This window comes from Salvelinus namaycush, chromosome 41, assembly GCF_016432855.1.
Source record: "Salvelinus namaycush isolate Seneca chromosome 41, SaNama_1.0, whole genome shotgun sequence".
In the NCBI taxonomy this organism is placed as follows: Eukaryota; Metazoa; Chordata; class Actinopteri; order Salmoniformes; family Salmonidae; genus Salvelinus; species Salvelinus namaycush.
This window is the reverse complement of record NC_052347.1, coordinates 4,623,313-4,648,027: the sequence shown is the minus strand read 5'-3', so window position 1 is coordinate 4,648,027 and position 24,715 is coordinate 4,623,313. Positions and strand designations below refer to the sequence as shown.

At 43.9% G+C, this 24,715-nt stretch overlaps 1 protein-coding gene and 1 pseudogene across 1 annotated transcript; one reads left to right on the top strand and one right to left on the bottom strand.

The window, feature by feature from the left end:
• The first annotated feature begins 269 nt into the window (after positions 1–269).
• LOC120034455 (NEDD8-conjugating enzyme Ubc12) lies at positions 270–10,693 on the top strand. The gene is made up of 6 exons (XM_038981021.1): positions 270–594; positions 2,212–2,306; positions 2,607–2,645; positions 8,106–8,209; positions 8,337–8,400; positions 10,424–10,693. Exons 1-6 carry the CDS (start codon positions 480–482, stop codon positions 10,562–10,564), a joined length of 558 nt encoding a protein of 185 aa, XP_038836949.1. The 5' UTR covers positions 270–479; the 3' UTR covers positions 10,565–10,693.
• A 2,638-nt stretch (positions 10,694–13,331) lies between these two features.
• LOC120033955 lies at positions 13,332–23,166 on the bottom strand (annotated as a pseudogene).
• Between the last annotated feature and the right edge of the window lie 1,549 nt (positions 23,167–24,715).

The following is a 24,715-nucleotide window of genomic DNA, read 5'->3' as shown; positions in this document are numbered from 1 at the left end:
AGCTATGTACAACACTGATTTAACATTGTACATCTGAATCAAATAGTTTCTGTTTTGTTTTGTCCTTGTATACTTCAGGGTGCTGTTCCGCAACCAGAAAATATTAACATATGCAGTCTCTAACCCTCCAATATGAGTGTAAGTTAAATAAAGCTTATGCATATGAGTAGCCCAACTAGGCAATATCCTATGATTTCATATCAACAGAAACAAACTGGTCCAGTTTGTGTACCTCCACTGTTCTTTCAGAACTACCCCCTTCCTTCACTCGCTACCTTGGCATCGTAACGTTACTGTCTCACGCAGCAGTGCTACCGAGCTAGGCTATCAGCTTGTCTTCCGATATTGTAGCTGAGACGCACCGGCTCCAACAACATTACGGTGCTGTACTGAGTCATAGCTCTCTCCATAAATTTAAGACAAAGAGCTGTTTCTAATTGAAGGACCTGAAATATAGATCTTCAATAAACTAATTGAAGATGATTAAGCTCTTTTCTCTGAAGCAGCAGAAGAAAGACGAGGAATCTGCTGGAGGAAACAGAACAGGAGCCGGGGGTAAAAAAGCAAGCGCGGCCCAGCTTCGAATACAGAAAGGTAGGCTAACTGGCTTCTTTAAAATCAGATAATTTATTTTTAAACCATGGACATGTTTGTTTAATTAACGTGTCTGTCCACATGGTTAATAAAGAAAGACACAACTAAAACGAGTGTGTTTTGCCATAGGAGGCTGAGCTAGCTAGTTGGCTAATTAGTTAGCTAGCCATCTGGCTAACGTTAGCTAGCTAGCTATTATGAAAACAAAACTCAAACGTCGCAGCCAGAAGATGGTGAAGCCAGGGAGTCAACTCATATTTACAGCACTTCTTGTTAGTTAGTTCATTTGCCCTGCTAGGTAAGTGACTTAGATAGCTACCCAACTTACTGTATAACGTTATTTGTTCAGTAGTTAGCCAAGTTATCAGTGTTTCAATTTAGATGTGCCACTAAGCAGTTTGTGCAAAAGAGAAAACACAAGCTACCAGTAGCTATACCCATTAAACAGATGAAGTTAGTTAGCTTGCTACTTCGGTCTGATGCTAACTAGTTCAAAAACGTGGATGTAGTTGTTCATTATAGAACAGAATGTCACAAATGTGTCTTCCACTATTGTGGATATCACGATTGATGTTATTGAGTAACGTAAAAGTAACCGTTGACTTTCATTAGTCAGCAACTTATACATTGCTAGTTAGCTATACTGACTTGAAGTAGCTATCACTAGCAAGGATGTTTGCCACGCTTACCTAGGTTACAGACATAGTTTCTGGCCAGTGTGCTGGATTTCACTGTTTGTCACAAAGTAACTGTGTACAACATGTAGATAGGCTATTTAATGATATCAATACATGTGAGACATTTTAAACTTTTCATACCTTTCATGACAGAACACGTGACAAGACTGACTGGGAGTTGAATGGCAAGAAATATGAATATTGTTTTATAATCTCTCAGCCTTATAAAGTAGTTACAGAATTGTTAAGCCAGGTCTTTAGCTAATAACATTGATTCAAACGTGAATGTGACATTTCCAGCTATCCAAAATGAGGAAATGCTGTGAAAACAAAGGTTTTCCCAGCTACTTGGATAATGAAATTCAAACCACCCCTGTGATGAGTGTGGTGGTTTTGTTGGCTTTTGACTCAAGCCATGATTTTGAAAGACTAAGCTAATCTCCATTTCATAGTGGATGAAGGCTGCCTAAAACCAACGGGACCTATATACCTAAAGAATGTTGTTTAGCTTTTAGGCTGGAGGACCACAACATAGTCACAAATTGGTTTTCCTCCATTTGAAGTGAACTGACTCTGTTTGCATATTAAACTTGTAGAAAAAGATCAGAGTTGTTATTCAAAGCAGAATATAGGAAATACTGCAGGGCAACCATTACAGTTTGAAAGACCTCAGAGTGAGAGGGAAATCCCACCACAGGTGTGGGATCACCCCAGCACTTCAGAAGGAATCATTGGACTGTGTTCATTGGACTGCGCTGCTCAGGTGCCTTCTTCAATGCCATTTACACGCCACTTTTTGTCCGTAATTTTTTTTTAAAATGCGGATAAGAAGACTTTTTCGTTTTCATATTTTTGCCAGGCAGGTTTCATGCATGTAACTGAAGGGAAATCGATGCAAACGACTGCTATTCATTGAGACATATACATTTTCTCCTCGCAGACATCAATGAGCTGAACCTCCCAAAGACGTGCGAGATCGTCTTCCCCGACCAAGATGATCTGCTCAACTTCAAACTCATCATCTCACCAGACGAGGTCTTCACTCTTTCCTGAAACAATCTGTAGCTACTTGTCAGAGAGAATCCTCCATATGTCATATGTGTTTATTAAACATTTAACTATTGTACTCAAACTTGTACAGTTGCAACTAATGAATGGGTTCTAATGCTAACGTGGTGGCTTATCAACTAATATCCAAAGATAAATACTTTGTACACAATGTATCATTTAGCGCTGTACATTGACATGTCATGCCAACCCAACAAACAGGCTATGAACAGCATTCATAGAAACCCATATGTAAACACATTCTCAGGTTATTTTCTCTCTTTTTAGGGCTTTTACAAAGGGGGAAAGTTTGTCTTCAGCTTTAAGGTAAGGGGGCTTAATGTGGGTGGGCAGACATCAGGACGACATGAGTCACTACACCCTTGCTTTACTGTCACACACAACTGTTTTTAATGGCATCACACCTGCTTGATGGCTATTGTTTTGTGATGTTTTTAGGGTCACAATTTGGTATCCAATGTTTTTGATGTCAGTTTTGAATGGTTAAAGGCCCAGTGCAGTCAGAAATGTGATTTCCTTGTGCTTTATATATAAACTCAGCAAAAAAAAAGAAACATTCCTTTTTCAGGACCCTGTCTTTCAAAGAAAATTCATAAAAATCCAAATAATTTCACAGATCTTTGTTGTAAAGGGTTTTAACACTGTTTCCCATGCTTGTTCAATGAACCATAAAAAATTAATAAACATGCACCTGTGGAACGGTTGTTAAGACACTAACAGTTTACAGACGGTAGGCAATTAAGGTCACAGTTATGAAAACTTAGGACACCAAAGAGGCTTTTCTACTGACTCTGAAAAACACCAAAAGAAAGATGCCCAGGGTCCCTGCTCATCTGCGTGAACGTGCCTTAGGCATGCTGCAAGGAGGCATGACGACTGCAGATGTGGCTAGGGCAATAAATTGCAATGTCCGTACTGTGAGACACCTAAGACGGCGCTACAGGGAGCCAGGACGGACAGCTGATCGTCCTCGCAGTGGCAGACCACGTGTAACAACACCTGCACAGGATCGGTACAGCTGAACATCTCACCTGCGGGACAGGTACAGGATGGCAACAACAACTTCCCGAGTTACACCAGGAACGCACAATCCCTCCATCAGTGCTCAGACTGTCCGCAATAGGCTGGACTAAGGGCTTGTAGGCCTGTTGTAAGGCAGGTCCTCATCAGACAACACCGGCAAGAACGTCGCCTATGGGCACAAACCCACCGTCGCAAGACCAGACAGGACTGGCAAAAAGTGCTCTTCACTGACGAGTCGCGGTTCTGTCTCACCAGGGGTGATGGTCGGATTCGCGTTTATTGTCAAAGGAATGAGCGTTACACCGAGGCCTGTACTCTAGAGCGGGATCGATTTGGAGGTGCAGGGTCCGTCATGGTCTGGGGCGGTGTGTCACAGCATCATCGGACTGAGCTTGTTGTCATTGCAGGCAATCTCAACGCTGTGCATTACAGGGAAGACATCCTCCTCCCTCATGTGGCACGTGACAAATCCACCAGCCGTACTGCTCATTCTGTGCGTGATTTCCTGCAAGACAGGAATGTAAGTTGTTCTGCCATGGCCAGCGAAGAGCCCGGATCTCAATCCAATTGAGCACGTCTGGGACCTGTTGGATTGGAGGGTGAGGGCTAGGGCCATTCCCCCCAGAAATGTCCGGGAACTTGCAGGTGCCTTGGTGGAAGAGTGGGATAACATCTCACAGCAAGAACTGGCAAATCTGGTGCAGTCCATGAGGAGGAGATGCACTGCAGTACCTAATGCAGCTGGTGGCCACACCAGATACTGACTATTACTTTTGATTTTGAGCCCCCTTTGTTCAGGAACACGTTATTCCATTTCTGTAAGTCACATGTCTGTGGAAGTTGTTCGATTTATGTCTACGTTGTTGAATCTTGTTATTTTCATACAAATATTTACACATGTTAAGTTTGCTGAAAATAAACACAGTTGACAGTGAGAGGACGTTTCTTTTTTTGCTGAGTTTATACTCAGTGGCCATGTTTTATTAGGGACACCCACCTACTACTGGGTCGTACCCTCATTTGCTTCCAGAACCGTCTGAATTCTTTGGGACATGGATTCTATAAGGTGTGGTGTTCAAACGTTGCTCAGTTGGTATCAAGGGACCTAATGTGTGCCAGGAAAACAGTACCCACACCATTACACCACCGCCACCAGCCTGTACCAGGCAGGATGAGGCCTTGGACTCATGCAGCTTACGCCAAATCCTGACTCTGCCATCAGTATGACGCAACAGGAACCTGGATTTGTCGGATCAGGTGATGTTGTTCCACTCCTCAATTGTCCAGTGTTGGTGATCACGTGCCCACTGGAGGCGCTTCTTGTTGTTTATAGCTGATAGGAGTGGAACCCGGTGTGGTCGTCTGCTGCAGTAGCCCATCCGTGACACGGTCCGACGAGTTGTGAGTTCCGAGAAGACGTTCTGCACACCACTGTTGTACTGCGCCGTTTGTGGCCCGCCTGTTAGTTTGCACGATTCTTGCCATTCTCCTTTGACCTCCCTTCAATGAGCACTTTTCACCCACATGGCTGCCGCTGACTGAATGTTTTTTGTTTGTCTGCACCATTCTCGGTAAACCCTAGACACTATTGTGCGTGAAAGGCCAGCCGTTTCTGAGATACTGCAACCGGCGCTCCTAGCACTTACGATCATACCACGCTCAGTCGATTAGGTCACTCATTTAGCCCATTCTAACGTTCAATCAAACAGTAACAGAATGCCCTGATGCCTGTCTGCCTGCTTTATATAGCAGGCCACGTGACTCACTGTCTGTAGGTGCAAACCATTTTCATGAACGGGGTGGTGTGCCTAATAAATGGACAACACTATGATGATGGAATAATACTGTGAAAGCTATAATGTCCCTTTTAATGTAAGAGCTGATTTGAAAAGACAGCCTGTTTTAGTGGGACAGAGGTTTGGCCTGTCTGGTGATATCACTAGGTGGACATTGGTTAATAGACAATTGAGGAAGGGATTTCCAAACCTTAATTCCAATAACAGCTAGTTTTTCATTTTCCCCTCTCCACTCAGAACAGTCCTAGAAAAATTCTTGCTTGAGAAACTGTTCTTTGCTAGGAAGCTGTTTTGGCTTCTTGTTTACCATTTTGAATTGAAAACAATCTCAGTAAGGTACTTATTTGTTACTCAGAAAATATTTTATATTGAGATAAAAATGGCTGCCCTGGACCTTTAAGAAAAGTTTTGCTGCTGCAAGTTTTTAGAATAAAGCTGTTCTCTTTTTGTTTTTTTCTGATTCTAAATGCCTTAAAGAGATTGTCCAGGACTTGTGTATACTTTTTAGCCAGTAGTTCTGAAAAGTAAAGCTCACAAGAAAAAGTGACCTCTGAAAATTGTGTACTAAATCAAATACGCTGTTACAAAACATTAAGAGCACCTTCCTAATATTGAGTTGCACCTACCCCCTTCAATTTGTCGGGGCATGGACTCTACAAGGTATCGAATGCGTTTCACAAGGATGCTGGCCCATGTTTACTCCAATGCTTCCGACAATTGTGTGAAGTTGGCTGGATGTTCTTTGGGTGGTGGACCATTCTTGATACACACAGGAAACTGTTGAGCGTGAAACCCAGCAGTGTTGCAGTTCTTGGCACAAACCGGTGCGCCTGGCACCCCGTTTAGAAAACTTCACATCCCTTGACTTTTTCCACATTTAGTTATGTTACAGAATTGAAAATGGATTACAGTGAGATTTTTTTTGTCACTGGCCTACACACAATACCCCGTAATGTCAAAATGGAACTGTTTTTTGAAATGATTGCAAATTCATTAAAAATTAAAAGCTGAAATGGCTAGAGTCAAGTATTCAACCCCTTTCTTATGGCAAGCCTTATGACAAGCAAGTTCAGTTGTAAAAAAAAAAAATTTTGCTTAACAAGCCACAAGTTGTATGGACTGACAGTGTGCAATAATAGTGTTTCAATATGCTTTTTGAATGACTACCTCATCTCTGTACCCCACACATACAATTATCTGTAAGGTCATTCAGTCGAGCAGTGCATTTCAAACACAGATTCAACCTCAAAGACCAGGGAGGTTGCCTCACAAAAAAGTGCACCTATTGGTAAATGGGTAAAAAGAAAATTAAAAAAAGCAGACATTGAATATCCCTTTGAGCATGGTAAAGTTATTTATTACACTTCGGACGGTGTTTCAATACACCCAGTCATTACACAGATACAGCCGTCCTTGCTAACTCAGTTGCCGGAGAGGAAGGAAACCACTCAGGGATTTCACGATGAGGCCAATGGGGACTTTAAAACAGTTGCTGAGTTTAAAAGCTGTGATAGAAAATTGTGGATGGATCAACAATATTGTAGTTACTCCACAATACTAACGTAATTGACAGTGTAAAGAAGGAAGTCCGTACATAATAACAAACATGCATCCTGTTTGCAACAAGGCACTAAAGTAATACTTTAAAAAAATGTGGCATAGCAATTAACTTTGTCCGGAATACAAAGTGTTATGTTTGGGGCCAATTCAATACAACACATTACTGAGTACCACTCAGTAAATATTCTCAAGCATAGTGGTGGCTGCATCATGTTTTGTGTATGCTTGTAATCATTAAGGACTAAGGAGGATAAAAAAGAAAGGAATGGAGCTAAGCACAGGCAAAATCCTAGAGGAAAGTCTGGTTGTCTTCTTTCCACCAGACACTGGGAGATGAATTCACCTTACAGCAGGACAATAACCTAAAACACAAGTCCAAATCTACACTGGAGTTGCTTTACCATGAAGACAGTGAATGTTCCTGAGTGGCCGAATTACAGTTTTGACTTAAATCTGTTCGAAAATCTATGACAAGACCTGGAAATGGTTGTCTAGCAATGACCAATTTTGACAGCGCTTTAAGAATTTAGAAAAGAATAATGGATAAATATTATACAAATCAGGTGTGCAAAGCTCTTAGACACAGCTGTAATCACTTCCAACGGTGATTCTAACATGTACTGACTCAGGGGTGTGAATACTTATGCAAAAAAATTGTTTTACTCTTCTGAATTCAGGCTGTAACACAACAATGTGCAGTAAGTTGGGTATGAATACTTTCTGAAGGCCTCTAAGTCTTTTGTCTTGCCCATTCAACCTCTGAATGGCACACATACACAATCCATGTCTCAATTGTCTCTAGGCTTAAAAACCATTTTCCCTGTCTCCTTCATCTACACTGATTGAAGTGGATTTAACAAGTGACATCAATAAGGGATCATAGCTTTTACCTGGATTCACCTGGTCCGTCTAAGCCATGGAAAGTGCAGGTGTCCATAGTGTTTTGTACACTCATGGTAAATGAAGATATTTGCACCACGTCATTGCTCTCTCTCTGGCTCGGCTGTGTGGGTGTCTTGCTAGCTCTCACTGAAGTTCATTGGCTTGATCTCAAATTGCTAGGGGCTGGCTCACTTGGGGGGAAATGATAGAATACGGCTTCCAGAAAAACAGTCACTTTCAAACTAGGGATTTCGTGGCTAATTGAGGTAAGACAGTAATTCAGATCATAGATTATGCATGTATGAACTACACATTGACACATTCAGGCCAAAGCGGGAGGTTTAAAAAAAAAAAAATACAGTCGCCAAAGTTCCCGATCATGTCTTTTAACAATCTTGTTGGTAAGCATGTTGTTAATAACACGGTTGTAAGTCGAAAGAAAGTGAATGGATATAAGGTCAGAGATTATCCTCCTTTGACTTCTTGTGACTGCTCTGTTTTCCAGGTAGGACAGGGCTACCCTCATGATCCCCCGAAGGTCAAGTGTGAGACAATGGTGTACCACCCAAACATTGACCTGGAGGGCAATGTCTGCCTAAATATCTTGAGGTACACCACCTGCACCGTAGTCACTTTGTTTTTGTTGTCTCATTTGATAATTCCGAATGACTACAGAATTCCACATTTTGACTATTATACTGAGCAGTGTCTTTTAACATCTATTTTTCTCTTACAGAGAGGACTGGAAGCCTGTGTTGACAGTAAACTCCATCATATATGGACTACAGTATCTATTTCTAGTGAGTACAGGGATATTCTATTTCCAATTTTGCCTAGCCAAGTTTGATTATTCTTCCTTGTTCACCATGCTTAGAATCAGGAATGTAGCAGGATGTACAGTGTATTCAGACCCCTTGACTTTTTCCACATTATGTCACAGCCTTATTCTAAAATGAATTAAATAGTTTTTTCCTCAATCTACACACAATACCCCTTAATGACAAAGCGAAAACAGGTTTAGACATTTTTGCTAATGTATTAAAAATAAAAATACCTTATTTACACAAGTATTCAGACCCTTTGGTATGAGACAAGAAATTGAGTTCAGGTGCATCCTGTTTCCATTGATCATCCTTGATGTTTCTACAATTTGATTGATTGGACATGATTTGGAAAGGTGCACACACCTGTGCATGTCAGAGCAATAACCAAGCCATGACGTCGAAGGAATTGTCTGTAAAGCTCTGAGAAAGGGGGAGAAGGACCTTGACCAAGAACCCGATGGTCACTCTGTCAGAGCTCCAGAGTTCCTCTGTGGAGATGGGAGAACCTTCCAGAAGGACAACCATCTCTGCAGCACTCTACCAATCAGGCCTTTATGGTAGAGTGGCCAGACTGAAGCCACTCAGTAAAAGGCACATGAAAGTCCGCTTGGAGTTTTCCAAAAGGCACCTACAGGACTCTCCGACCATGACAAACAAGATTGAACTCTTTGGCCTGAATGCCAAGTGTCACGTCTGGAGGAAACCTGGCACCATCCCTATGTTGAAGCATGGTGGTGGCAGCATCATGCTGTGGGGATGTTTCTCAGCGATAGGGATTGGGAGACTAGTCAGGATCGAGGGAAAGATGAACGGAGTAAAGTACAGTGAGATACTTGATGAAAATCTGCTCCGGAGCATTCAGGACCTGAGACTGGGGCGAAGGTTCACCTTCCAACAGGACAACAACCCTATGCACACAGCCAAGACAACACAGGAGTGGCTTCGGGACAAGTCTCTCCATATCCTTGAGTGGCCCAGCCAGAGCCCGGACTTGATCCAGATTGAACATCTCTGGAGAGACCTGAAAATAGCTATGCAGCGACGTTCCCCGTCTAACCTGACAGCTCTTGAGAGGATCTGCAGAGGGGAATGGGAGAAACTCCCCAAATACAGGTGTGCCAAGATTGTAGTGTCATACCCAATTAGACTCAAGGCTGTAATCGCTGCCAAACGTGTCAACAAAGTACTGAGTAAATGGTCAGAATACCATGTGATATTTTTAATTGCTATAATAAATGTGATATTTAGGGCCTCCCGGGTGGCGCAGTGGTCTAGGGCACTGCATCGCAGTGCTAACTGCGCCACCAGAGTCTCTGGGTTCGCGCCCAGGCTCTGTCGCAGCCGGCCGCGACCGGTAGGTCCGTGGGGCGACGCACAATTGGGCTAGCGTCGTCCGGGTTAGGGAGGGTTTGGCCGGTAGGGATATCCTTGTCTCATCGCGTTCCAGCGACTCCTGTGGCGGGCCGGGCGCAGTGCGTGCTAACCAAGGGGGCCAGGTGCACGGTGTTTCCTCCGACACATTGGTGCGGCTGGCTTCCGGGTTGGAGGTGCGCTGTGTTAAAGAAGCAGTGCGGCTTGGTTGGGTTGTGCTTCGGAGGACGCATGGCTTTCGACCTTCGTCTCTCCCGAGCCCGTACGGGAGTTGTAGCGATGAGACAAGATAGTAATTACTAGCGATTGGATACCACGAAAATTGGGGAGAAAAGGGGATAAAATTTATAAAAATAAAAATAAAATGTGATATTTTTAATTTTTTTATACATGTTTTTGCTTTGTCATTATGAGGTATTGTGTATCGATTGATAAAGGGGGAAAAAACTATTTAATCAATTTTCGAACAAGGCTGTAACGTAACAAAATGTGGAAAAAGTCAAAGGGTCTGAATACTTTCCAAATGCACTGTATAATGGCATAACTTTCAAATTCTGAAAGATTGAGCGACTGGTTGGAGCAGGTAGGAACACCTGGCAAATAACCACGCCCTTCTACTCCTCTTCAGGAGCCAAATCCAGAGGACCCCTTGAACAAAGAGGCGGCGGAGGTCCTGCAGACGAACCGACGGCTCTTTGAGCAGAATGTCCAGCGGTCGCTGCGGGGGGGCTATGTTGGCGCCACGTATTTTGAGCGGTGTCTCAAATAGCTCCTTGCCCATGTCGCTTTTCTTTTCTTTTTTTCCCCAAGACGCATTACCGTTTACACAGGCTGAGACACTGACTGATACACAAACTTGAGCGGTCGGGGAGGGAGGGGGTCGATGGAGCCAGGAGGGGAAAGTATTGGGGGGTGGGGTTCACTCGGGGGAAGGGAGGGGGTCCGAAGGTAAAGATGACAGGTTTGGATGGTCAGTGAATGTCGCTCAGAGAATCGGTATATTGCCACTACGCTGATGCCCACAGTTGTTATTTTGCGGAGATAGACATGCCAACTGATCCTCCCACTCGCGGACAAGGACGAAAACACACAACCGAGATACGCACTTAGACACCTCCCTTTTACTAAAGGATCGCGTTGTATGTTTTGAACACTATGCGAGGCCTCTCGATTACGAGAGCTCTGAACCTGACGGATCGCACCCATGTTTGGTGGCGAAACTTATCATATATACACACACACACGCCTCAACAACATGCCTACTGACACGCAAGGCATATGCTATCACATGCGCACACGTGTTTCAGACAGGTACCCATACCAACCCAGATGCATAATACAGGCCATAGACACACTGGCAGAGGACTGACTGACTTGACAGGACTGACGCAGACATAGATTGACAGGATCAGTAATGGAGGCAGGGCTGTTGTGGGATTGGGAGATCTTTTTAGTTTTGTTATGGTTTTCTGGGTGGGGTGGGCGTTAGATTTCATTGGGGGGGGGGGGGGGGGGGGGGGGGGGGGGGGCTTACAATGTTACAATTCTATTGTGTATATTGAAATCCCAGCTGTTCACAATGACTGCAATATGAATTATGTTAAATAAAATATCGAACTTGAATGATAATTATTGTAACGTCTATACAAACGACAACTTATGTCAATGGGGCTTTATTGAATTAAAGGTTTATTTTATAACCAAACTCTACCCTGAGTTATACAGCCAATATAACATTTAATTGTACTTTATGAATTCATCAAGATGCTTTCAGTTTGGCTGTGTTCAGAAATGTTGAGGCCATAATGAGTTATTCCCATAAAACAGTGATACAGTAAACTCACAGGCCCATTTAACCAGTCAAGGCTCGGTAATTTAATCATCTCAGGCTGCCAGTGGTGATTAAGCTTATTGAAATTAATTAACCCTTTCAAATGAACCATGCATACTCACTTCAGTGGCTAGGATTCAACTGACAGGATCCTTTGAAAATTCTGAAAGCAGCTGAACAAAGATGCCTTGTTCATTGCCATGGACCGACATAATATAATGCTCGTTTATGTAACGCTTACCATTATAATTGAGCCATGGTGACGCAGTATACGTGCTCTTTTCGCATTTGTCAATGTTGGGAGTTTGGTGCATGATACGACTCATGAAATGCTGGGTTTGAGTTTGCGCCTGCACATAATGGCTGTCCAAGAGCAGGGATGAGGAATAGGCTGCTCTTGTACTCCAGCACCCTCTTGTGGCTGGAATCAACAGCACCTTTTGCAGCTGTAGTGATGTTTTTTATTTGACCAGGCAAGTCAGTTAAGAACAAATTCTTATTTACAATGACGGACCTAGCCCGGCCAACGCTGGGCCAATTGTGCTCCGCCCTCTGGGACTCCCAATCACAGCCGAATGTGATTCAGCCTGGATACGAACCAGGGACTGTAATGAGGCCTTGCTTTAGGCAGCTGCAATAATGGGATGGTTCCAATGACCAAGTGTAAAACATGAGGCATTTATAGCAATAACTGAGGCAACCCTCCCCCCAATACATTTTTATTGTTAAAAACATACATATTGGGACTGAACGACAGACAAGCAAAATTGCCACTCAATAAATAAGCAACCCACTGTCAAGGGCTGTAAATAGCCACACAAGATATTGGCATCTTTCACAGCCTTCTACTTGAATTGTGTAAGGATGGTGATTCATCAAATGTCTATGGTCTGCATCTACCATTATTCTCTGACAATGGTAACACATTACACAATGCTTACACAATGCTGCAAACAGGACAAAATTCAACTCCAGATATAGAACAAACGTAGTTTGTGCAGCATTTCCCCTACCACTACACACCTGTAGCACATGATCAAAGCTTGATTAGTTGATTTGAATCAGCTGTGTAGTGCATACTGAAAAAAATAAACTTGTACCCCTTAGGGTCCCAAGGACCAAGTTTGTGAAACCCCGAGTTTAGTGTGAAACATTGAACAATGCAAGAAATCCTCAACAGGACCTATCCACCAAGATAAATAAGAACCTTAGACTAAACCATTTTGACACAAATATTAGAAAATTGTGACAAATTAGTGTACCATTGTGATTTCATGACTTACTGATTCCTGACCATGAAGTAATTCCAAGATTACACACGTGTTTTGCCCCATCACCTGCCTTTCAGTGCATCAGTACATTGTGAACCAGTGTGTGTGCAATGGGTACTGGACATAATGCCTACAGTTGAATTGGAGGTCACAGGTAAAATGTAGAGATGAGACTTCTCTCCAAATTATTTTCACCGCATATGCCTCCATTTCTCTTTGTGCCCCCCCCCCCCAATCAGTCTCACATACCTTCTCACAATCCCAAACCCACTATTAAATTGCATCACTTTCATTTTCAAGCACATTCACCTTAAAATATTTAATACATCACCTAATCAAACTTATTCACTATGACTCATCCAAGCTAACCACACATTCATCAAGCAAATTCACCCTAAAACACTTTTACTTTCATATTCACACACACATCTCTCTCACCCTATCCTCTCACTCAAGCACACTGATCTTGAGAGCCAGGGGCACCTCCCTGTCCCCAGCAGAGGAAACATCCTCTCAGAGAACTCAGCCACGCTGAAGCGGTACACCTCCGAGCTAGTCTTGACGTTGTAGAAGGTCACCTGACCCTCCTCACAGTCCAGGAAGACACCCACTCTGCGGAGGCGCACCGATGCCTTAACCTTGGTGAGGGCCGGGGTGGTAAGGGCGCGCAGGTGGGCGTAGTAACTGCTATTAGGGCTCATGTCAAACAGCCCTTTCCTCTGGGCTGACTCCCACACCCACCTTCCAGTCTTTATTCTCACCCACGTTCACCTGAGATGAAATGACAGAAAGAAACTAAGAAAGTGATACCGACAAAAGTTTCAGTGGGGACAAGCATGCAAATGTGGTCATCAGGGTTCAAGACCTTAAGCCAAAAAGTCATCTTTGGCGTGAAGAGTACAGACAGACATACCTGATTTTATCTTTTTTAGATCTGAGGGGAGAAGAAACACGAAGACATGTTTAAAATGGAAGTATGTGTGAGTACAGAAAGAAAAAAAAAGTTAAATCCAAGCCCTAGAGCTCCGAGACAGGATTGTGTCAAGGCACAGATCTGGGGGAGGGTACCAAACAATTTCTGCAGCATTGAAGGTCCCTTAAGAACAGTGGCCTCCATTATTAAAATGGTTCCTAACTTCTTCCACCAAGACTCTTCTTACAGCTGGCCAAACTGAGCAATCGGGGGAGAAAGACCTTGGTCAGGGAGGTGACAGCGGATTTATGGAATATCTACATAGGCGTACAGAGGCCCATTATCAGCAACCATCCCTGTGTTCCAATGATACGTTGTGTTAGCTTATCCAGGTAGCATTTTAAAAGGCTAATTGATCATTAGAAAACCCTTCTGCAATTGTTAGCGCAGCTGAAAACCTTAGTGACCTTACAGTGAAATGCTTACTTACAAGCCCTTAACCAACAATGCAGTTAAGAAAAATAACTAAAAAGAAATAAAAGTATCAAATATTTAAAGAGCAGCAGTAAAATAACAATAGCGAGGCTATATACAGGGGGGTATCGGTCAATGTGCAGGGGCACTGGTTAGTCAAGGTAATATGTACATGTAGGTAGAGTTAAGTTACTGTGCATAGACAATAACAAGAGTAGCAGCAGCTTAAAAGGGGGGGAAATGCAAATAGTCTGGGTAGCCATTTGATTAGATGTTGGAGTCTTATGGCTTGGGGGGGGGGGGGGGGTAGAAGCTGTTTAGAAGCCTCATGGACCTAGACTTGCCGCTCCGGTACTGCTTGCCATGCGTTAGCAGAGAGAACAGTCTATGACTAGGGTGGCTGGAGTCTTTTACAATTTTTAGGGCCTTCCTCTGACACCGCCTGGAATAGAGGTCCTGGATGACAGGAAGCTTGGCCTCGATGTACTGGGCCGTACGCACTACCCTCTGTAGTGCCTTGCGGTCGGAGGCCGAGCAGTTGCCATACCAGGCAGTTATGCAACCCGTCACAATGCTTTCAATGGTGCAGCTGTAGAACATTGAGGATCTGAGGACCCATGCCAAATCTTTTCAGTCTCCTGAGGGGGAAATAGGTTTTGTCGTGCCTTTTCACGACTGTCTTGGTGTTAGTTTGTTGGTGATGTGGTCGCTAAGGAACTTGAAGCTCTCAACCTGCTCCACTTCAGCCCCGTCGATGAGAATGAGGGCGTGCTCGGTCCTCCTTTTCCTGTAGTCCACATTCTACTTTGTCTTGATCACGGTGAGGGAGAGGTTGTTGTCCTTGCACCACACGGGAGGAGGTCAGAGACCCTACCTATAGGCTGTCTCGTCATTGATCAGGCCTACCGCTGTTGTCATCAGCAAACTTAATGGTGTTGGAGTTGTGCAGTTATGAGTGAACAGGGAGTACTGAGCACACACCCATGAGGGGCCCCCATGTTGAGGATCAGCATGGTGGATGTGTTGTTACCTACCCTTACCACCTAGGGCAGCCCGTCAGGAGGTCCAGGTTCAAGGTGCAGAGGGATGTATTTAGTCCCGGGGTCCTTAGCGATGAGCTTTGAGGGCACTATGGTGTTGAACGCTGAGCTGTAGTCAATGAATAGCATTCTCACATAGGTGTTCCTTTTGTCCAGGTGGGAAAGGGCAGTGTGGAGTGCAATAGAGATTGCATCTTCTGTGGATCTGTTGGGGTGGTATGCAAATTGGAGGGGGTCTGGGGTTTCTGGGATAATGGTGTTGATGTGAGCCATGACCAGCCTTTCAAAGCACTTCATAGCTACAGACGTGAGTGCTACGGGTCGGTAGTCATTTAAGCAGGTTACCTTAGTGTTCTAGGGCACATGGACTATGTTGGTATTACAGACTCAGACAGGGAGAGGTTGAAGATGTCAGTGAAGACACTTGCCAGTTGGTCAGCGCATGCTCAGAGTACACATCCCAGTAATCAGTCTGGCCCTGCGTCCTTGTGAATGTTGACCTGTTTAAAGATCTCACTCACATCGGCTGCGGAGAGCGTGCTCATGCATGTTTCAGTGTTACTTGCCTCGAAGCGAGCATAGAAGTAATTTAGCATGTCTGGTAGGCTCGTGTCACTGGGTAGCTCTCGGCTGTGCTTTCCTTTGTAGTCTAATGGTTTGCAAGCCCTGCCACATCCGACGAGCGTCGGAGCCGGTGTAGTACGAGTCGATCCTAGTCCTGTATTGACGCTTTGCCTGTGATGGTCCGTTGGCGGGCATAGCGGGATTTCTTATAAGCGTCCGGGTTAGAGTCCTGCTCCTTGAATGCAGCAGCTTTAACCTTTAGCTCAGTGCGAATGTTGCCTGTAATCCATGGCTTCTGGTTGGGGTATGTACGTACAGTCAAGGTCATTGATGAAGCCAGTGTGATGTGGTGTACTCAAAACCATTGGAAGAAGGCCAGAACTAATTCCAGTCTGTGCTAGCAAAACAGTCCTTTAGCTTTGCATCTGCTTCATCTGAGCACTTTTTTTTTATTGACTGAGTCACTGGTGCTTTCTGCTTTAATTTTTGCTTGTAAGCAGGAATCAGTAGGATAGAATTACTCAGATTTGCCAAATGGAGGGCGAGGGGGAGCTTTGTATGCGTCTGTGTGTGGGGTAAAGGGGGTCTAGAATTTCTCACACTGGTAGCACATTTAACATGCTGATAGAAATGTGGTAAAACAGATTTAAGTTTCCCTGCATTAAAGTCCCTGGCAGCTAGGAGCGCCACCTCTGGATTAGAGTTTCTGTTCGCTTATGGCCGTATACAGCTCATTGAGTGCGGTTTTAGAGCCAGCAATCAGTCTGTGGTGGTATGTAGACTCCTATGAAAAATACAGATTAGGTAGATAGTGTGGTCTACAGCTTGAGAGTTTATCATGAGATACTACCTCAGGTGAGCAAGACCTCAAGACTGCCTTAGATATCGTGCACCAGATGTTGTTTACAAATATACATAGACCGCCACCCCTTGTCTTACTATCCTGCCGATACAGTGTATAACCTGCCAGCTGTATGTTATTCATGTCGTCGTACAGCCACAACTCGTGAAACATAAGATATTACAGTTAATGTCCCTTTGGTAGGATATACGTGCTTGTAGTTTGTCCACTTTATTATCCAGCGATTGTACGTTGGCCAATAGTACCGCAAAGGCAGATTAGCCACTCGTTCGCAGATTCTCAAAAGGCACCCCGATCTCCTTCGTCTCTTTCTCCTGTGAATGAGTGCATGTTCGGGTGTCTGGAGTAATTCTCTCTCAACCGACTCATTAAAGAAAAATTATTTGTCCAGTTCAAGGTGAGTAATCACTGTTCTGATGTCCAGAAGCTCTTTTCGGTCATAAGAGAGGGTAGAAGCAACATTATGTACAAAATAAGTTAAACAATGTGAGAAAGAAAAAAAATAGCACGGTTAGTTAAGACCCCATAAAACAGCAGCCATCTTCACAATTGATGACCGCTTTGCACACTTGACATTCTCTCAACCAGCTTCATGAGGAATGTTTTTCCAACAGTCTTGAAGGCATTCCCACAAATGCTGAGCACTTGTTGGCTGCTTTTCCTTCACTGCGGTCTGACTCATCCCAAACCATCTCAATTTAGTTGAGGTTGGGTGATTGTGGAGGTCATGTCATCTGACACAGCACTCCATCACTCTCCTTCTTGGTCAAATAGCCCTTACACAGCCTGGAGGTGTGTTTTTGGTCATTGTCCTGTTAAAAACAAATGATAGTCCCACTAAGCACGAACCAGATGGGATGGCGTATTGCTGCAGAATGCTGTGGTAGCCATGCTGGTTCAGTGTGCCTTGAATTCTAAATATATCACGGACAGTGCCCCATCACACATCCTCCATGCTTCACATGTGAACCACACATGGGGCAATCATCCATTCACCAACTCTGCGTCTCACAAAGACACAGGGGTTGGAACCAAAAATCTAAAATCTGGACTCAGGGCAAAGGACAGATTTCCACAGGTCTAATGTCCATTGCTCGTGTTTCTTGGCCCAAGCAAGTCTCTTATTTGTGTCCTTTAGTAGTGGTGTCTTTGCAGAAATTTGACCATGAAGGCCTGATTCACACAGTCTCCTCTGAACAGTTGATGTTGAGATGTGCCTGTTACTTGAACTCTGTGAAGCATTTATTTGGGCTGCAATTTCTGAGGTAGGTAACTAATTTACGTATCCTCTGCAGCAGAGGTAACTCTGGGTCTTCCTTTCCTATGGCAGTCCTTCTGAGAGCCAGTTTCATCATAGCTCTTGATGGTTTTTGCGACTGCTCTTGAAGAAACTTTCAAAGTTCCTGAAATTTTCCAGATTGACTGACCTTCGTCTTATAGTAATGGTTTCTCTTTGCTTATTTGAGCTGTTCTTGCCATAATATGGACTTGGTCTTTTACCAAATAGGGCTATCTTCTGTATACCACCCTTCCCTTGTCACAACACAACTGATTGGCTCAAACACATTAAGGAAAGAAATTCCACAAATTAACTTTTAACCAGACACACCTGTTAATTGAAATGCATTCCAGGTGACGACCTCATGAAGCTGATTGAGAGAATGCCAAGAGTGTTCAAAGCTGTCATCAAGGCGAAGGGTGGCTACTTTGAAGAATCTCAAATATTTATTCTACAATCTAGAAAGTAGTAAAAATAAAGAAACCCTTGAATGAGTAGGTTTGTCCAAACATTTGACTGGTACTGTGTGTGTGTGTAATATATATATGACGCAATTTAAATTGACCCACCTCGTAGAGACCACTGACTCTTAGTGGTCCCTAGTGTCTGTACACTGATCATACTGTCGCGCTCCCGTAGGGAAGTAACTCACGTATACTGTGTTATATTAAAAAACAGATAGGTCGGTCCACAACATACAGTGCATTATACTTTATCAGGCCCGGTGTGACGGGTTGCGTTTCCTTATGTGTTCATGTTCCTTCTGGTATTTTTACAACCCACGTTTGTCAATGACTCATTCTTTACCAGACCGATGTTGCAACACATGGATGACGGAAGGAATGAGTTCTATTGGCATGAGGTATTGAGTTGGAATGGTATCTTGACTGCTTACAGACTAGGCTGACTTTCAGAGTGACTCAGCAGAATACCGGTCTCAATATTTATCATCAACTCAGTCATTTATGAAAAACTTCACCCGAAAACCACAGTAGGGGAAAAACGTATGACTTCAAAAGAATAATGTTGTAGATGATCATGAGGAAAAAACAAAATTAAACTACCATTATGAATATTTGGTAACTGACGTTCATTTTGAAAAGGATAATAAATAATGACTATGGTGATTAGGAGATTGTTTTGAACGAAAGTGATGGCGCTACTCACTGGAGACTCGGGAGTGCACCTCCCCCATGTGGATTTAAGCCATACTCTTCTTCAGTTCCCCCAGAACCATCTTCACCTCCCCCAGAGAGAAATGCAGCGACATTTCTGCCTCTGCATCTAACGCCTGGGTGTCAGAGTCTGCCTGTGGGGGGGGGGGGGGGGTACTCACCTCGACTCAGTGGTTTGAAGGCAGGCATTGACATATGTTCAATTGAAAGACTTACAGTTCAGAGTTTAACATAAGTGGAATGGACTCTGGTAATATCTCTGATAGCTTGCACTTAGAGGCCATTGGAACGTATACGTGGCACACCCGGTGCAGGTCCCGTCGCCCTCAAAGTGTGAACCCCACCCAATTGTTACAGCAGACACCCACAAATTATAAAAGGTGCCTCAGCTAAAACAATTGACAGTCCTCCATACCTGGAGGAGACAAATGTGGTCATCAGATGTGACCTGGGCTTCCAATCTGGATCGCCGCAGCTGGCTAAGCTCCGCCTCCAAACGTGTCACTAGCCCCTTCCCCCTTGTTTCCACAGACGCCTGCTTCTCTTCCATCCCGCCCACCAGCTCGTCACGGATCCTGTCCACCGAGCGACTCAGCTCCCCCAGCAACTGCTCCACCTCCGACAGCTCACCCCGTGCATAGTTCTAGAAAAAAAAAAACAGTAGGACTAAGTTGCTCCTTGACACTGATTTAAGGTCAGTTTCTTTCTCTCCAGTTGTGGTCATTATTGTGATCACAGGTCAAAGAAAAAACATTCTGCCAACTGAAAAATGTGTGATTCAAACCTAATGTGTTTTTTTGTTTTTTTTAACATTTTAATTGAGTATTTTCTGTAATGTATCATAACAGGGGTATGGCAAACATCCTTTCGGTTGACTAAACAGACTGTCTTGACCTGCTAATATCCACAGCAGTGGGAGTAATGGTCGTTGGTACGTTCTCCTAACACTAGAGGGAGTGGTAGCGTGATCTGATAAATATGAAGCCCGACATGTTGAGGGGTTTAGTGAAGGGGTCAAATAGATCTAACACAGTGTTGATACAACGTTGGTGCCTGTGAATTAGCTGCCTACCCTGACGGTCTCCAGTCGGCTCTTGAGCTCATTCAGACGGAGGAGCTTCCCCTCAATCCTGTTAAGAATCTCTAGTTCTGTCTTCCCAATGAGTTTCTGTGTGACAGACAAAGGACAAGAAAGAGATGGAGGATGAGAGACAAAGAGACCAATTATGTGAATGCAGTGTCATTGAGAGTAGATTTGGCATCATGTCTGTTCACTACTTGTCCTAACTAGACAATTCTGCTGGCCTGCTGCTGCTTAAACAGGCTCTTAGGGAACACTTAAGTAAAACGTGCTTTGTGAAATGCAAAAAATATATATTTTTAGATGCAAATCGAAAAACATTGCTCTTGATATATACACTGCTCAAAAAAATAAAAGGGAACACTTAAACAACACAATGTAACTCCAAGTCAATCACACTTCTGTGAAATCAAACTGTCCACTTAGGAAGCAACACTGATTGACAATACATTTCACATGCTGTTGTGCAAATGGAATAGACAAAAGGTGGAAATTATAGGCAATTAGCAAGACACCCCCAATAAAGGAGTGGTTCTGCAGGTGGTGACCACAGACCACTTCTCAGTTCCTATGCTTCCTGGCTGATGTTTTGGTCACTTTTGAATGCTGGCGGTGCTTTCACTCTAGTGGTAGCATGAGACGGAGTCTACAACCCACACAAGTGGCTCAGGTAGTGCAGCTCATCCAGGATGGCACATCAATGCGAGCTGTGGCAAGAAGTTTTGCTGTGTCTGTCAGCGTAGTGTCCAGAGCATGGAGGCGCTACCAGGAGACAGGCCAGTACATCAGGAGACGTGGAGGAGGCCGTAGGAGGCCAACAACCCAGCAGCAGGACCGCTACCTCCGCCTTTGTGCAAGGAGGAGCACTGCCAGAGCCCTGCAAAATGACCTCCAGCATGCCACAAATGTGCATGTGTCTGCTCAAACGGTCAGAAACAGACTCCATGAGGGTGGTATGAGGGCCCGACGTCCACAGGTGGGGGTTGTGCTTACAGCCCAACACCGTGCAGGACGTTTGGCATTTGCCAGAGAACACCAAGATTGGCAAATTCGCCACTGGCGCCCTGTGCTCTTCACAGATGTATATATACACACACAGCAGATAACATAATGAAGTACATTCACTCAGCAAAAAATAAATAAAATCATGCATGTTATTCATTTGCCTTGGGCCAAACCCATTATACACAAAAACAAAATTGCTCATGTTTTTGGTCAGATGCCTGACCCATAGAGATATTGAGTACTCTAGTGCCCAAGAGCCCATTTTAGCACCATTGAGGACTTTGACCACAGTATGAGTCATAATACATGTATGTCTTCCTATAGGTTAAGGAAGGATCACATGATTTTGGGCTCCCGAGTGGCACAGCGATAGAAGGCACTGCATCTCAGTGCTAGAGGCTTCATTACATAAATCCTTGTTCAAATCCAGAATGTATCACAACCTGCCATGAGTGGGAGTCCCCATAGAGCGGCGCACGATTTGCCCAGCGTCGTCCGGGTTTGGCCGTCATTGTAAATAAGAATTTGTTCTTAACTGACTTGCCAAGTTAAATAAAGGTTAAATAAAATATAAATATTCCATCCGTGTCATCAGGAGGAATCAGCCAATGATTGCTACTCATGAGTAAACATTACATAACTGCAGGTGGCAGTAAATCAAACCTTGGCTTTATACCTGTTCATACAACACATTCCAGGTCGCACCCTTCGTTTGTCAACTCAGAAATAGAAAATTGAGTACGTCAAAATAGAGATGGCCTCAATCCAGCTGCCCATTTTCTCAGATACATTTTAGCGATGAGCTGTTCCTTTGTTTTCTGCTCAGAGCCAAAGGAGGATGTTATATTTAATGACTATTAAAATAGTGTAACCGGGAGCTGTCAAATTGTGATGCAGTCATTGAATGGAAATGTGTTGCTAATTTACACAAGGTGTTATCTATGTTATCTGCATTGCAAGAAGCTGAGACGCCCATATGACCTACAAACTAGTGGCCAATACTCAGTCTTTCAAAGGTTCAATCAAAATCCAAGTTGTAATATTTAAAAAAGTAACCTAAATAAAACACCAGACACCAACCACAGTACTAGAATGAAATTATACTTCTATAAGGAACACATCCCACCCCCCAAAACACACCACACCCTTAAGTAGCCTTCAGACTATAACCTTGGTACAAAAAGCCTCTGAGCTGCGTGGGCCATTGAAGTTCTGAAGGGGTGTGAGCTCCAAGAGCCTGATGTGAGAAGGCAAAGCAGCTTTCACCTGTTTGCCGACTGTCTGCACGGACACAGTGTGGTGTGTGCAGTGCTCCTCCAGCACACAGATACAGATCTGGTCCGTGCGGCAGTACACCTCCAGAGGCCGGTGGTGCAGTGGGCAGGTGCGGTCGCGACACGCTTCCCGGGTCTCCAGGAGCTGGTGGTTGGCGTAGAAGGGCGTGTACAGGTGAGACTGCACATGGGCCTCGCAGTAGGATGCCGTGCAGCTCAAACACGAGCTGATCGCCACTTGTTTTTTTCCCTGTGCACACGTCACATTTGATCATCTCCTCCAGAAAGTGGTTGCTGTTGACCATGGCTCCCGGTGTCTTCATGTCCAACATGTGCGGCTTTCCCGTGCCATAGCAAGCTTTTTTTAATTACTCAGCGATATGGGCGAAGACTCGGTTGATGTTGAGCTGAGGCCGCTCCGGGAACTGATGCTTGCAGAGCAGGCAGGTGCAGGTGGAGCTGGAGGCAAAGTAGCCTCCGATGCAACCCTGGCAGAAGTTGTGTCCACAGGGCGTCGACACTGGGTCGTTGAACAGGTCCAAGCAGATGGAGCAGGTCAGCTCCTGCTCCGAAAACATCTCCAGGACCCCTGCCTCAGCCATCATTTTCTCCTACCTGAAGCCCTACGGGTGAAACAACATACTCAGTCACACAAAAACATTGAACTAGGCCCATAGGTCAACACACAGGTCACAAATATTGAACTAAGCCTATGAAGAGAAGAGGTTAGGAAGAATCAACAGGAAACACTTTGAAAATCACACCTGGATAGTTTTAGAATGGGCTAAGGCCTATTGTCCCTTACAAGGCAAACAAATGGTCACAAAAGACAAGTGCTGATAAACAACTTAGTCCAAAATGTGTCTATTACAGTAAGGGTTGCATCACAAAAAGTTATTCCTATTTTTATCAAGCATTTTGACTAAGCATTCTAAAACATAACTAAACTTGACCGTGTCTAGGTGAATATTTTTGAGTTAGCTGAACCCACCTTAACCGATCCCAGAGAAGTATTTTTAACCTGATTTCAGACTTGTTGTAGATTAGAGACAAGAGGTGTGTCTGACAGTGGACAAACTATCACTGATATGCACAGGTGCATTGTGGGCCACCGCCACTGGGATTGGCCTAACACCTGTTTACGATTAGTGCTGATTCACACCAAGGGTTTATCTCAATAGTCTAAAGTGACTACCTCACCTCTCTTCCTCTCTTTCTGTAGTGCAACTACAGAAAAGGAGATATTGAAAGGAAGCCACTTTAGGCTATTGAGATTAACCCAGAGGCACATTTGTGTTCAAGAAAGAATTTGGGAATCTTACAATACTTGTTGCCTTTGATCATTAATGGACTTAAGGAGCCTAATGTTACTCCTTATCGTCCAAGGACCTTACATGCTCTGTTTAAAAGCAAATTGTCTCTGGAAGCCAAAACAGGCAAATACTCAATTTAAACGTGAATTGATTCTCATTTGCAGTACGTTTCTAGAAACATAAATCCCTCTACTTTCATATCACATCAAAATAATTTCACAAACGCAAAATAAACACTGTTTTTACACAGTATTTTTCAGTGACATGTTTGTGGCGTCCATCTTCCATTTACATACGGGTGTTCAGAGACGCAGAGGGCTAATTAGCACATGTAGTTCACTCTGTCTTCTGCCTGTTTTCAGTAAACAATCGCTGTAACGGAAATATGGCTGTGTGGGAACATTAAGCCTATACCGGTGTGTAGTAAATGTACTTTTTTATTTTTTTAAGTATTTCTTGCTAATATGAAAGACACGTTCCTTATGTTTGCAAAACCTATCCGCAAGCATCGGGGCTCTTAACAAAAATCCCACGGTCAGAAGATACTATCGCCAATAGGCGACTGTCTATGAATGGGGTAGTCTTAGCCGAGCCTGCATTTTTTTTTTACGTGGGTGTAAAAAGTGAAATGTACACCATGAACTCATGCAAGTCACGTACCACGGCAAGGCATTGTATTGACTCCCAAAACAAACAACGGGAAACAAATAAACTGTGGAAAATTTGATGATGATGCAGAAGTCTGTGACTGTTTTTTCAGAATGCTCTCTATTCTAGTCCATTGATATTTCTGGTCCTACAGCATTCCATGACATTTTCAAAAGACTCTCGCTCACTC